The sequence below is a fragment of the Ptychodera flava genome, chromosome 5, assembly GCF_041260155.1.
Source record: "Ptychodera flava strain L36383 chromosome 5, AS_Pfla_20210202, whole genome shotgun sequence".
NCBI classification, from domain to species: Eukaryota; Metazoa; Hemichordata; class Enteropneusta; family Ptychoderidae; genus Ptychodera; species Ptychodera flava.
Window position 1 is genome coordinate 6584925 of NC_091932.1, and position 12880 is coordinate 6597804.

General features: G+C 37.8%; 1 protein-coding gene across 3 annotated transcripts in view; it reads right to left on the minus strand.

The window, feature by feature from the left end:
• The window catches only part of LOC139132875 (otoferlin-like), a 56627-nt gene that overhangs the window by 9264 nt on the left and 34483 nt on the right, over nucleotides 1-12880 (minus strand). For all 3 annotated transcript variants that reach the window (XM_070699230.1, XM_070699231.1, XM_070699229.1), the window contains 10 exons: nucleotides 12386-12472; nucleotides 11952-12036; nucleotides 11389-11459; nucleotides 5429-5455; nucleotides 3637-3774; nucleotides 2522-2701; nucleotides 2112-2203; nucleotides 1318-1488; nucleotides 533-690; nucleotides 4-143 (listed from right to left, as the gene is read on the minus strand). In XM_070699230.1, coding sequence (XP_070555331.1) covers nucleotides 4-143; nucleotides 533-690; nucleotides 1318-1488; nucleotides 2112-2203; nucleotides 2522-2701; nucleotides 3637-3774; nucleotides 5429-5455; nucleotides 11389-11459; nucleotides 11952-12036; nucleotides 12386-12472 — 1149 coding nt within the window. The remainder of the gene's footprint in view (nucleotides 1-3; nucleotides 144-532; nucleotides 691-1317; nucleotides 1489-2111; nucleotides 2204-2521; nucleotides 2702-3636; nucleotides 3775-5428; nucleotides 5456-11388; nucleotides 11460-11951; nucleotides 12037-12385; nucleotides 12473-12880) is intronic.

Sequence of the window (12880 nt, forward strand, 5' to 3'; positions counted from 1 at the left end):
CACCTGTTCAATTCCAGGCGTATCGGGCAGGTACAGCGATCTTGCTTCAACGTGTTCGGGGACCAGTTTGCATCCTTTTGGTACCTCATCCCAGTGTTTCAAAGCTTCGAGTGCAAGGTGTTCGACTGTTTTGTGCCTGTGTCCTACATTTTAATATAAAAGTGAAAAGACTCATCAATACTTCAAGTAATATTCTGATACATGTGAACAAAGATATCTCTCTCTCTCTCTCTCTCTCTCTCTCTCTCTCTCTCTCTCTCTCTCTCTCATATATTCACATACAAAAAGGATTAATTGTATCTTCAAAAGGAAGCTTCGTTGCCTTAAAATTTATTGCAAATACGTATTAGTGCTACATTTATACCTCGATATCGCATTTGGAAAGATGATGATGATGATGATGATGATGATGATGATGATTATTGCAAAGTAAGTGCTAACAAATCGCATTTATATAGTCACTCACTCGAAACAATCCATAAAAAGCACTGTGTGATAACACTTATAAGGAAAGACATGAACATTCTCTCACCGCTATCATCTTCAATTTCAGTTTTCCCAGTAAACGTTCTGCCGCCTACATGGACCTTGTCATTGTCATACTCTGGTAAATCGATCTTGAGGGCCATGCACAGCTTATGTAGGATTTGTGATGGTTTAATGGCATCGCGCCATGTATTGTAACCTTGGCTACAGAAGAAAAGACAGTGCCATATCTAATTTATGTAATTTTTTAAGTTGTCAAATCGTAGTCGGAACTTCCATGGGGTGAGTGGGGCGATTTCCTATCATGATCATTTCCTATTACGGTCAATAGGGGGAGTGAAACTGGTGACGGCAACAACAGGTGCATGGCAGCTGATATGCATGGCCAGAAATGAGTTCGTCTGCACATAGGCGCATGACGAATTTTAAAATCACTTATCTGAATTTTTAGTGTTGAAACATGCGTTTTATTAACAAATGTGCAAACGGAAATCGTGCGGCCAGATTTTGAGGCATAGAGTAAACAGTGCCCATCAGTGCAGTGCACGGCTGTGGCCGTTTAGCTCTGCTGTTACTTATACACTCGGCGAATTTTAAAAGCACTTGTCTTTAATTGAATGGTGAAACATGCATTTTATTAATAACTGTGCAAACAGAAATCATGCGGACAGCTTTTGAGACATACTGTGAGCAGCGCCAAGAACACGGCTATGGCCGCTCGGCTGTCTTGAAGCGGGTGTGTGTGTGATGCAGCTTGGAAACGTTTACCGTGGTTCAATATTTTTTCACGTACAAGCAGTACGATTTTACATAATATTAATAATATCTTACATTGCGTAATCCTGCGATAATCCGCAGATTGCACGATGTTTGCTGAAATATCGCATTTCAAGGTCCACTCGAGTCTCTCCCATCAGATCGTCAAACCGCATAAAATCATAGTCGTACACCTGGATTGTCAGCATTGACTCTTGTGGGAAGAGCGCTTCAAATTCAAAACACCTACATGGATTGCATAGATGATAATAATTATTGTCTCCAATAAGAATACAGAATAAAACACAAAAAACGTCATAGAAACAACAAAAGACATCCGCTACATTTCTGTTTAGAACAAACATGTAAGTCGTTCGAACAGGAATTTGCATTATGCTTCAGATTTGTTGGTAGCAGAACAGTAGATATATCTGTTGGGTAAGCAAACAAAGGTCTTGCTCCCGGTATAGGTATGTTAACGTTGAGACTGATTTTTACTCGACTTAAACTTAGTAAATGTCTGAAGACTGGACATTTTCATCACACACACTTCTGTCCCTTGCGTGCAACCGTGTTAAAGTTATACTGTCACCTGCTCCAATTTTGCCACAGTTGCATGGAAAGAGAAAATCTAAGCAATCACAGATTTTAAGCGGGTGGCCGTTTTTGAATTTTGAATACCAATGAATCCCCCTCTGACCATATATGGCCATATTTAGAGTACATGTGACTGTATACCTTTAAAGTGGGAGATATGACACAAAATTGTGGAGAGAAAGCCAGAAATATCAAAACTTACTGTTTGCACTCATAAGGGTCATTGAAATTCAAGATATCGGCCTTCCCCCTCTCATTTCATGTTTACTTACTTTCCGAACACTGGATTCAACTGCTTCGATACGTAGTTCTCTTTCTCGTTGTATACTTGCTTGCCGAGTTTTACGACGAGATAAGGATCTGCCTACAGGAGACGTTTTGAAAGTAAATTAAGTCAACTCAACTTGAACTGACTATTACGTCAGATAAGAAGCAAAGAATTACTAAGATACCAATAACGGCCATATTTTATTGTATACATGCCCGTGATATCAGTTTAGGTAAAGAAAATGCTTCCCGTTGTTAAGACTGTTGTAGATATTTTGACCCTCCATACGGAGGCTACTTGAATTCGTTGACTTATTTCACAAAAAAACGTATTTTACAAATTTAACATTTGTTTAAATTGCTCTTAGAACATCGTAATAGTAAGACCAGCGCAATGGCCAAAATCTTTACAAACCTTGCCAGTGATGTCAGCAAAGTGAAGGTCAGTAGCTTTCACTATGTACACTCGCACCAATACTTTCAACGGCTCGCTGGAGGGCAAGTTGTTAAAATATCCGTAAATGGGATTGGTCCCGAACGGTGTGACGTCATCGATGTCTTCGGGTAACGGTAATGTGTACAGCGCAAGGGAACCCTAAATTTCATGAAAGATGTCGTGTGAGAGATATTGCACTATTCATAACAAATAATGGAATGTGAGAGTATAACACAACATACCAATATAGAAATTTGATACCAGTCCCTTCACTTAGATAATACGCCGCGCCTCCAAATGTGTAGACTGTCGACAGTCCCTCGTGCCTTCTTTGACCGGATTTCACTTTATTAAAGTGCGTTAGCAATCCAACGTAGGCGATCGAGCGCCAAAGGCGCGAGGCCGAGTGCCGAAGGCGCGAGATCGAGTGCTACGCAAATACGCGAAACCAAGCAGTACAAGCGACTTGCGAGAGTCTACCAAATGTGACGTTTTAAACATTTTTCTCAGACTTTACTTACGAAACTTTCAACTTTTCTCTTCCTTACCTAAGACTAAATATCAGGTCTTGGTCACAGAGCAAATCTAAGGATATTTTGGATTAACGTTTACTGTGTTAAGTATATGGGTGAAATACTATTTGTGATTATCACGAAAACAAGACAATCAAAACTGCGGCCATAAATGAGTCCGCACTAGCAAACCTAATCACAATTTACAATAGGCTACTTGTCCAAAAACCTGTGTCTGGGGCGCATTTAATAATAATACCATAAATTCTACAGTGAACAAATAAGACAATGGTAGAATCACTCTCACACACATAAAATATACCACTAGAATTTACAATTGCAGTCATGTTTGTGTTATATGTGTGTCGTTTGTTTGTTTGCCGTACTTTTGCCATTGTTACGGATTTATTTTAGAATTTCATCCTGATTCGAAATAACGATATGCGCTCTGTGCTACTGCAATTGATGTCAGCTTAAAAAGGAAGACTTCCAAAACAACTGCAGTGCAGTGTATGCTATGTTAGAAATTACAGCTACATCGTAGATAGATAGGTGTATATTAAATATGAATGATGAACGTACCCTAAACGACCCTACAAGTCTATTTCTGCCGTCGTCCTCTGAATCGCTGGTATTCTTTCCTCGGTACAAGTCAAAGTTATGCAGCCACTCGTTGAAACCATGGAAGTCAGGCACTTTCTCTAGTTCATACGGGTAAATCTAAATATGGGGGACAGATGCAATGAACAAACGTCAGGGTAGATATGACACTAAATATGGTTTGGTGAAAACGGTCTTGACGGTTTTTCTTGTTAGTCCCCACGGACACCGTCCGGGGGGACTTATAGGTTTGGTCATGTCCGTGCGTGTGTGCGTGCGTCCGTCCGTGCGTCCGTCCGTTCACGCAGATATCTCAGAGATGCCTGGAGCGATTTCATTCAAACTTGATACAAGGATTACTTCATATGTCATACATATGCACGTCGATTTGTTTTGTGATACGATCCAATATGGCCGCCAGGCGGCCATTTTTTTACGTTTTTCTATGTATATAGCCATAACTCAGACATGTTTCAACCGATTTTATTCAAAGTTGGTACAAGGACATTGACCAATGTCATAGACATGCACGTCAATTGGTTTTGTGATACTATCCAATATGGCTGCCGTGCGGCCATTTTATTACGATTTTTTCATGTACAGAGACCTAACTCAGACACGTTTCAACTGATTTTATTCAAAGTTGGTACAAGGACATTGACCTATGTCATACATATGCATGTTGATTTGTTTTGTGATACGATCCAATATGGCCGCCAGGCGGCCATTTTATTATGATTTTTTCATGTACGGAGCCATTAAACTCAGACATGTTTCAACCGATTTTATTCAAAGTCGGTACAAGGACATTGACCAATGTCATAGATATGCACGTCAATTGGTTTTGTGATACGATCCAATATGGCTGCCGTGCAGCCGTTTTGTTACGATTTTTTTATGTACGAAGCCATAACTCAGGCATATCTCATTCGATTTTATTCAAAGTTGGTACAAGGACATTGACCTATGTCATACATATGCACGTCGATTTGTTTTGTGATACGATCCAATAAATTAAATTAATTGCTAATTTGCATTTATATGATGAACTTTTGTTTTTAGGGTGAATGTCCAGAAGCACTGCATCAAACTTTATAAAATATGGTACCAGTGATAATCTATCAGTGTTATGATAGGATGCAAAAATGTTTTGCAACATCCTGTTGATTATTTCCTAGTTGACTCATTTAATGAACTTTAGGATGGTGGCCTACATTGGTTTTATGTTTTCATCACCATGGAACTCATTCTTGGCCATTGAGCGCCATCTGTATCAAAGTATTTTTATCACAGACCTAATTAATGAAGAGGACTCTATCCTCTCTGAGGACTTGTAATCAAAGTACCCATTAACAAGTGGGGACTGTGTCATCAACGATGACTTGTTTATGTTACATTGGAATAATGCCTCGAATAACCACAGTCATACGTTGCGTATCGAAATTATAACAACGCAGGTATGGTAAAAGCTTTGTCTTCACTTTCTCAAGTGGCCATGTACAGTGGTAAATGCATATTCTGTTCCTGTCTCCAAAGAAGTGATACATATAATGTGTCTCAAAAGAAGTGATACACATAATGTGTATCAAATCCCGCAGTTAAATACGAGCTTAATCAGTATCAACTTGATAACGCTATTCATGGCAAGATTCCGTCTGAAATATTACAAGATGTGCTCTCCTAAAATATTAGTCACTATTTGCTTGTGAGGAGTAAACTTTGTGAGACAACAAATCGAATAACTCCCACCGACGCATGTGATAATTTCACTTACCTTGAATGTGGCGATCCTTGAGTCAATCTAGGTAAACAACATCATCGAACGTAATCGAGCACACAGTTTTGTTGTTGAAGGAAATCCCGAGGTTGATGGAAAGAAAAAATATTACAAATATTGTATTTTAAAGAAGCTTTTTAAAGGAAATACTTATGTTGTCTTTCAACATAGCATGCTTCAAAACAGAACTGTCAGAATATACTAGCGATGTTTACATATACATTTTAGTATACTAATATATATATATATAATATATATATATATATATATATATATATATATATATATATATATATATATATATATATATGATACACATATATATGCTACACAACACTGGGTAACCTGTCATACTACAAACATTTTTGGTCACTTAATTACAATCCTTAAAACAACTCCTTCGGGAGAATAACCAGTGTAAATCTGAGGTTTCTTTCGGGGGAGAAAAAAGGCCAACAGGACGGCGCACGTCAAACCAACTTGAGCTGATCTGTTAGCTCAGTTGGTAGAGCATCTGAACTGAATACGAAGGACGTGGGTACGAATCATACATGGGTCATTTGTTCAAGCCCCAAAAGTATAGTGAAGAGACAGTCAGATGTAGTTGTTTGATTTCTATCTATCTATCTATCTATCTATCTATCTATCTATCTATCTATCTATCTATCTATTTGTGTGTAGGCATTGCATGATTACACAAGTTGCTTGCAGGGGACAGTACATTCGCTTGGATAGACAGACTTACCCAACGATCCTTGTTAGGTGTAGGTATCACAAACGATAAAACAATACAATATGAGAACAGGGGATAGATGGTCAGATCTGTGGCAATCATATTGATAAACAAAGAATCAAGAGTAACTGTGAAGTAGCAAGGCAATAGACGGAAATACATTGATATGTAATTAATTTTGTCATTTTGTAAGTCTATATACCTTGATGGGTAGATTTAATGAATGGACAGAGAGTCGGCCAGTCAGAATGAGAGTCAGATAAATACATACAACATGCGTACATAGACATAAGATAATAGCTGGATGAATGAATAATGTAATAAATGGATGGCTTGGTGGACTGATGATACGATCACAGATATAATCAGAGGAACAGAAAGACTCGAAATAGAAAGAATCATGTGACCCACACAATACATAGCACTTTGAATTCAATCAGTGATCTGGTTTGTAGTATTGTAAATCAGTGATAACAGGTATATTGCACGCAAGTCTTTGAATAATTCTTGGCGAATGAAAGAGCTTTTCTGTAAAAATATTTTTCATCAATAATAGTCATCACAGAACAATTTATTTGCTAGACCCAGCTTACCGAATCGTCATCCTATGATTGCATTGACAAAAGATTGTAATAAAATTTAAAATGTGAATAAACATATGTGCATGCATAAATAACTCGAGTTACTCTAACATGAACAGGCGATGTAATCTTTGTCTAGCAGAAAAACCAAACGTAATCAATGCTGATAAATCTACGCTGCTAAACAAACGATCTGAGTTGGTTTCAAAGTATCGCAATCAAAACATATACAATTTATCTAATTTCTAAACCACCTAAACCCATAGTATAATGGTGAGTCCTAACTATAAAACTGAAAAATTTGGTTCAGTATGTCCTAAGGATTGCAAAATGCATAAAACTTATTACCGATAATAAACAACACCATTTGTCGCGTGGTTCCTGGCCGCAGAATTGGTCCAAATTTTAGTGAAAAAGTCAACTTTTGTTGACTCAATAGTTAACATAACGACAAACAACATTGCTATATCATAGATCTAGTGTTGGAGATGACGGTGACAGTAAGACAAATTTTGTGCGTTGTCTGACAGCCTTGAAATCCGACCTTTCGTAACGGAGAGTAAAGATTTTGCTGATCGTTTATTTTTATCTCAAAATTCATCCCGTTTAGGCCTTTGAGAGCGATTTTGGAGAGAAGTGCACTTGAGACCCTTTCAAGGGATAACCATTACTTTTACAAGAGGGTGGAATGATCTGCACAGTTGAATACTTCGAAGCAACGATGCTAGTATTTCGATAGAGTTTACACAAAGGTCTTGCGGGTAACAAAACTAAGATTCCTGACATAGCATCCTACTTTATTGAAAACAAGAAGGATTCGAGTATTTTTCCAAATTTCCTACTTTATTGAAACGATTAATATAATATCAGAAATTATATTGAGAGAAATTGATAACGTCTTCAGGGGCCAGTGAAACTATATCATTTACAATAGCAAAACCTAATTCCCGAATTAAATTCTTGTTTGATCTTGTTGTAACCTTTAACCTCTGTATTTCCTCAATATTACATTAATTTCAAAATATTAATAACTATGTCATATCAGTCATTTTAGTAATATGAAGGGACTTTCCTTTCCAAGATACTGCCGCCCACTTCATCCGCAATATTCATAGTTGCATATAGAAACATTACGTAAGCGACACTGCAAATAGCGGAGAATAAGTTAGTGTTTGTCAAGACGTGACGGTGTCATAATAAATAGAATCGTTTTATTTCAGTTCAGATATTGTTTCTATTCAGGTCAAACCAAGTGGAGTTGTAAAACAATGCAAATATCAAATTCACGAACAGATGTTCTACCCTACCGATCAGTTGGGGTCAAAGAAGTTCGACGAAGGGTCATTCTCGTTAGACTTACATGGGCCATAGTAAAGCGTGCCATCTCTTTCCCTACCGTATTTATTGACGATAGTTGTTGTCATAGCAGCATAGTTGCATTCATTTTGACTGACCATATTCAGTGGTGTTTGATATTTTTAGAAAGACCATTTTGCATTCTTTGGTTTTAGGCCTGCTTCTTACGGCTCCAACTTCAGGATTTGACTGTACAAGTCATTTTATTGTTTTGTTACTTGCTGGGATCTTTTAGAAATAATGATGCGATCTGTTCATTTCACGGATAGCACACACCTGATATGATTATTACTGGATCAGGGTCTTCACGGGGGGGAAGCGCTTCCTAACAAGTCAAAAATAAACATCAACAGTGACTGCCCCTAAAATGTCAAGTCTGCCCCCTAATTTAGATCTATGAGGCAGATATTGCCCCTTTCAATGAAGATTTAGTAATACTGTTGGATATGTGACTAGAGGGGGTACAGATTCGTTCTAGATTTACCTCCGCGAACACGTTTCGACCAAGCATTTTAAAATGATTGGCTGGCTGCCCGTTGAACAAAGAGTACAGCTGCTAAAACTAAATCACGTTTATAAAGCGATCAATAATACTGCAGCCTGTTATCTCTCTGAACATTTCAATTTGACAATGAACTGCCATACGTATAATACCAGATCAAGCTCATATTCTGTTCGTTCACCAGCCTTTGGTTCTGGTCAACATTCGTTTTCAGATTACAGGAGCTAAGTTATGGAATAACATTCGCTTTGAGTATTCACAACTAGCCATTGTTCCCAAGTTTTTAAAAAGAAGGTCAAATACTATCTGTACACAAAATTGGATGGCTAGGGTACCTGCGTCCTGCTCCATTCGGCGTGTACAGTTTGTTTGTTTGATCGTTCCATTTTGTTATTTATTTGATATTCGGAGTGACATTGTCTTCATGTGATTTTTGTGTTTTCTTTTGAGAACCACAATGGAACTAAGTTTTTAACTTTTTGTGCGATCCTTGGCAAGTAATATTCAGTGGCGTTTCTTTTAATTGTAACATTTTAATTATACTTGGTGTTATTTTATTTGTATTTCTGTGTATTTACTTTATCATTTTGTATTTTATCGTTTTCCTGAATATTTGCCTAATAAAATAAAATCAAATCAAATCAAATCATTGTATCAAAGGTTTCTTCTTCCATTTGAAAGCTAACGGCAGAATTTAAGTTCGATCAACAGACTGTTTGTACCCGCCGGAGGGTTTCAGTTGGCCACTGCCTTAATTTGGATGGGTAGGCCTGGCCAGGAATCGCGCCACCAGCGTTGTAAATTTGGTCAGATTTTTAGTAAAAATGTCAAAGTTTGTTGATTTAATAGTTGAGATTACGATAGACAACATTCCTATATCGTAGATCTAGTGTTTGAGATGACGATGACAGTAAGCCAGATTTTGTGCGTTGTCAGATAGGCTTGAAATCCGACCTTTCGTAAGGAAAAGTAAACATTTTGCTGATCGTTTGTTTTTTTCGCAAAATTCACCCCGTTTAGGCCTGTGAGAGCGATTTTAGAGAGAAGTACACTTGAGACCCTTTCAAGGGATAACCATTACTTCTACATGAGGGTGGGATGATCGGCACAGTTGAATACTTCGAGCAACGATGCTAATACTTCGACCAACTTTACACAAATACCTTGCGGGTAACAAAACTAAGCTTTTTGACATAGCGTCCTACTTTATTGAAACGATTAATATAATATCAGAAATTATATTCAGAGAAATATATAACGTCTTGAGGGGCCGGTGAAACTATATTATTTACAATAGTAAAACCTAATTACCGAATTAAAATTATTGTTCGATTTTGTTGTAACCTTTAACCTCTGCGTTTCCTAAATATTACATTAATTTCAAAATATTAATAAATATGTCATATCACTCATTTCCATAATATGAGGGACTTTTCATATCCAAGATACAGCCGCCCATTTCACCCGCACCGTTTATGGTTGCATAGAAATATTACGTAAGGATACTGGAAATAGCGGGATAAGTTTAGTGTTTGTCAAGAAGTGACGATGTCAAAACAAAAAAGAGATATTTTATTTCAGTTCAGATATTGTTTCTATTCAGGTCAAATCAAGTAGAGTTGTAAAACAATGCATATGCAAATTTCAGGCACAGATGTTCTACCCTACCGATCAGTTGGGGTCAAAGAAGTTGAACGAAGGGTCATTCTTGTTTGACTAACGTAGCGTGCCATCTCTTTCCCTACCGCCCTCCCTATGCGATCTGTTCATTTTACAGATAGCAAACGTTTCTCATTGGATCAGGGTTTTCTCTCGACTGCACGATTGCGCAAATTGCGCATTTCGAACCATTGTCTGCCGTGGAAAAGTTACTGATAGCGCAAAAATCATGCAAAAAATAACAAAGCAAGCAATGACGTCCCCATGTATGAAGGTGATGCAAGCGCTCAGTGCAGTGACCTGTGAATTTGTTGCTCTTTCTAGTGATGTTCCCTCGGAAAAGACGAACTATCCCCAGTCATTCAGCTTCGGTGACATATATGACGTGTAGTATACACATCGAAAAGAACAGCCAACGATCGTTGTTGCGGTTCAGTCTCCATTGAAACAAGAGAAATATTATTTTATGTTCATGTTTTGACAGCGGTAAAGTTTGAAAGCAGAACTTGAAACACTGTATCAATTAAACAATTCTGGGAACTTCCAGCTTTAGCATTGTGTTGGCAGGCTGCAGTGACGATCGATCTCGATCGCAATAATGAAACAGAATCGTTTGATCGGCGCATATTTTCATGGATATACACCCGAAAGTCAGACCTAACCGTATGCAAGGAAACAAATAAGTCAAAGTCTGAGTCGGGCAAACCTGTGGGTGAAAAATCGACAGACGATGGAGAGCAGCCGAGCACATCACAAACTGACAAATATCATGAAGTCGATGTTAGTACGAGTGCTGCATGCGACATAGACGACGAAACTGAACTTGGTGAAGATTGATATCGTAATGAAATCGGCGGGGAAGCGCTTCCTAAGAAGGCAAAATCAACATCAACAGTGCATGACTGCCCCCTAAAACATGTAAAATGTCAATTCTGCCCCTCAATTTTGATGTATGGGGCAGAAATTGCCCCTTTCAATGAACATGCAGAGAAAACACTGGTGACATTCCTTTTCAATATCATGTACAGTACGCATAATACGTGTTCTGTAATACTTCAAGCAATCTCTACTCATTCTGTGATGTTATATATCAGTAAACACAGGTGTGTTAATAACTAATACATACGTCAGCCACCAAGTTTAAACCTACAGCAGGTTTATCATCTGACCCTTCTTCTGCTTCTGCGTCTGGTGCGTCTGTCGTTTGTGAGATAAGAGAAAACCACAGATACTATGATAGGAGACAAACGTAAAATTTCCCAGAGACCTTTGCGAACATCGTTTTGAGTTTCAAAATACAGCGTAATAATATACAAAGCTCAGACTCCGCCTGTCCAAAAAAGGTTGAAAATTTCAGTAAAACATTTCCACTACACCGCTATACAAGTTTGCCTCGTATAGTCTTGTGTCTTTGTATCAGAGACATGAAAATTCTTTATTTGCTGACAGTAGTTTCTAATATATTTTAAGTAATTCATCGAGGCGTGCACTCATCCTCAAGTTCTTTACGTACTACCAGTAGACCGATTTAATCCATCGTTAATCCATAAACCAAATACCAAAGACCTATATCAGTTTGTAAAAAGAGGATAAGTTGTTGGTGATTGGTGCTTTGTTAAGGACTGAACTACGGCTTTGTTTCTTCATTATTACACTTAAAGAGTGGAACACATATGAACAACTACTAACCAGCAACCACCGGTATGTCGAGGTCTCCATTATCTTCAGCGTCATTTTGATCTTTGTTGTCCTTCTTGGCCTTCTTCCGTTGTTCCTAATCATACAAGATATATTGGTTACTTAAGTACCGCCAGGAACCACGAACTTTAGCATATCATTGTAATTCTGACATTCCACGGTGACATTGCATATCCAAGAATCCCCCTCTCTGCGATTGGTCGCCAAGGAGAGAACCCGAACTACTTTCGGCGAGAACAAAGTTTCACAACTTCCCCGATTAATATTGTCGTAAATCTCAGTGATATTTTCAATGTCTCAAGTATCTAGCCCTGTAGTTTAGTCATCATATATGGTATAGGGGCTACATGGTGTAAAAATGTCATGAAAATCTGACAGATTTGAAACATGCAATTCTCTTTCAAATCTATTTAAAGTGACCTTACAAGAATCAGTTTTTCACGACTGGTGAAGTATTTTGACCACCAATCGAGCTGGCTTTCATCGAAGTCGTCCTTCTTAGGCTCTTCCACCTGTGCAAAGAGAACAGTAACGGAACTAGTCAGGGGATGGTAAGATGTTCACAGGTACTTGCAGTTACACTTGGAATACCTATCCTCAATTATTCTTTGACCTTACATTAAATTGAAAGAACGTTAATACAATTCATATTGATTGTAGTATACAACGATATACCATACCATGCAATATCTCAAAGTGCGTAACCACAGGCGAAGTAGGCATTATTGGTGTTGATTTTCCCTGTTATGCTCAAAACTTAATTCTTTGTATCAACAGATTTTTAATATGAATTTTACAGAACAACATTTTTAATAAACAATGTCCTCTGTTTTTGGTTAATACCTTCTGGAAACCAAATTGTTATAATTATGATAATTAATAAATTATGATTATGTTTAACAAAATCACATTTTACACAT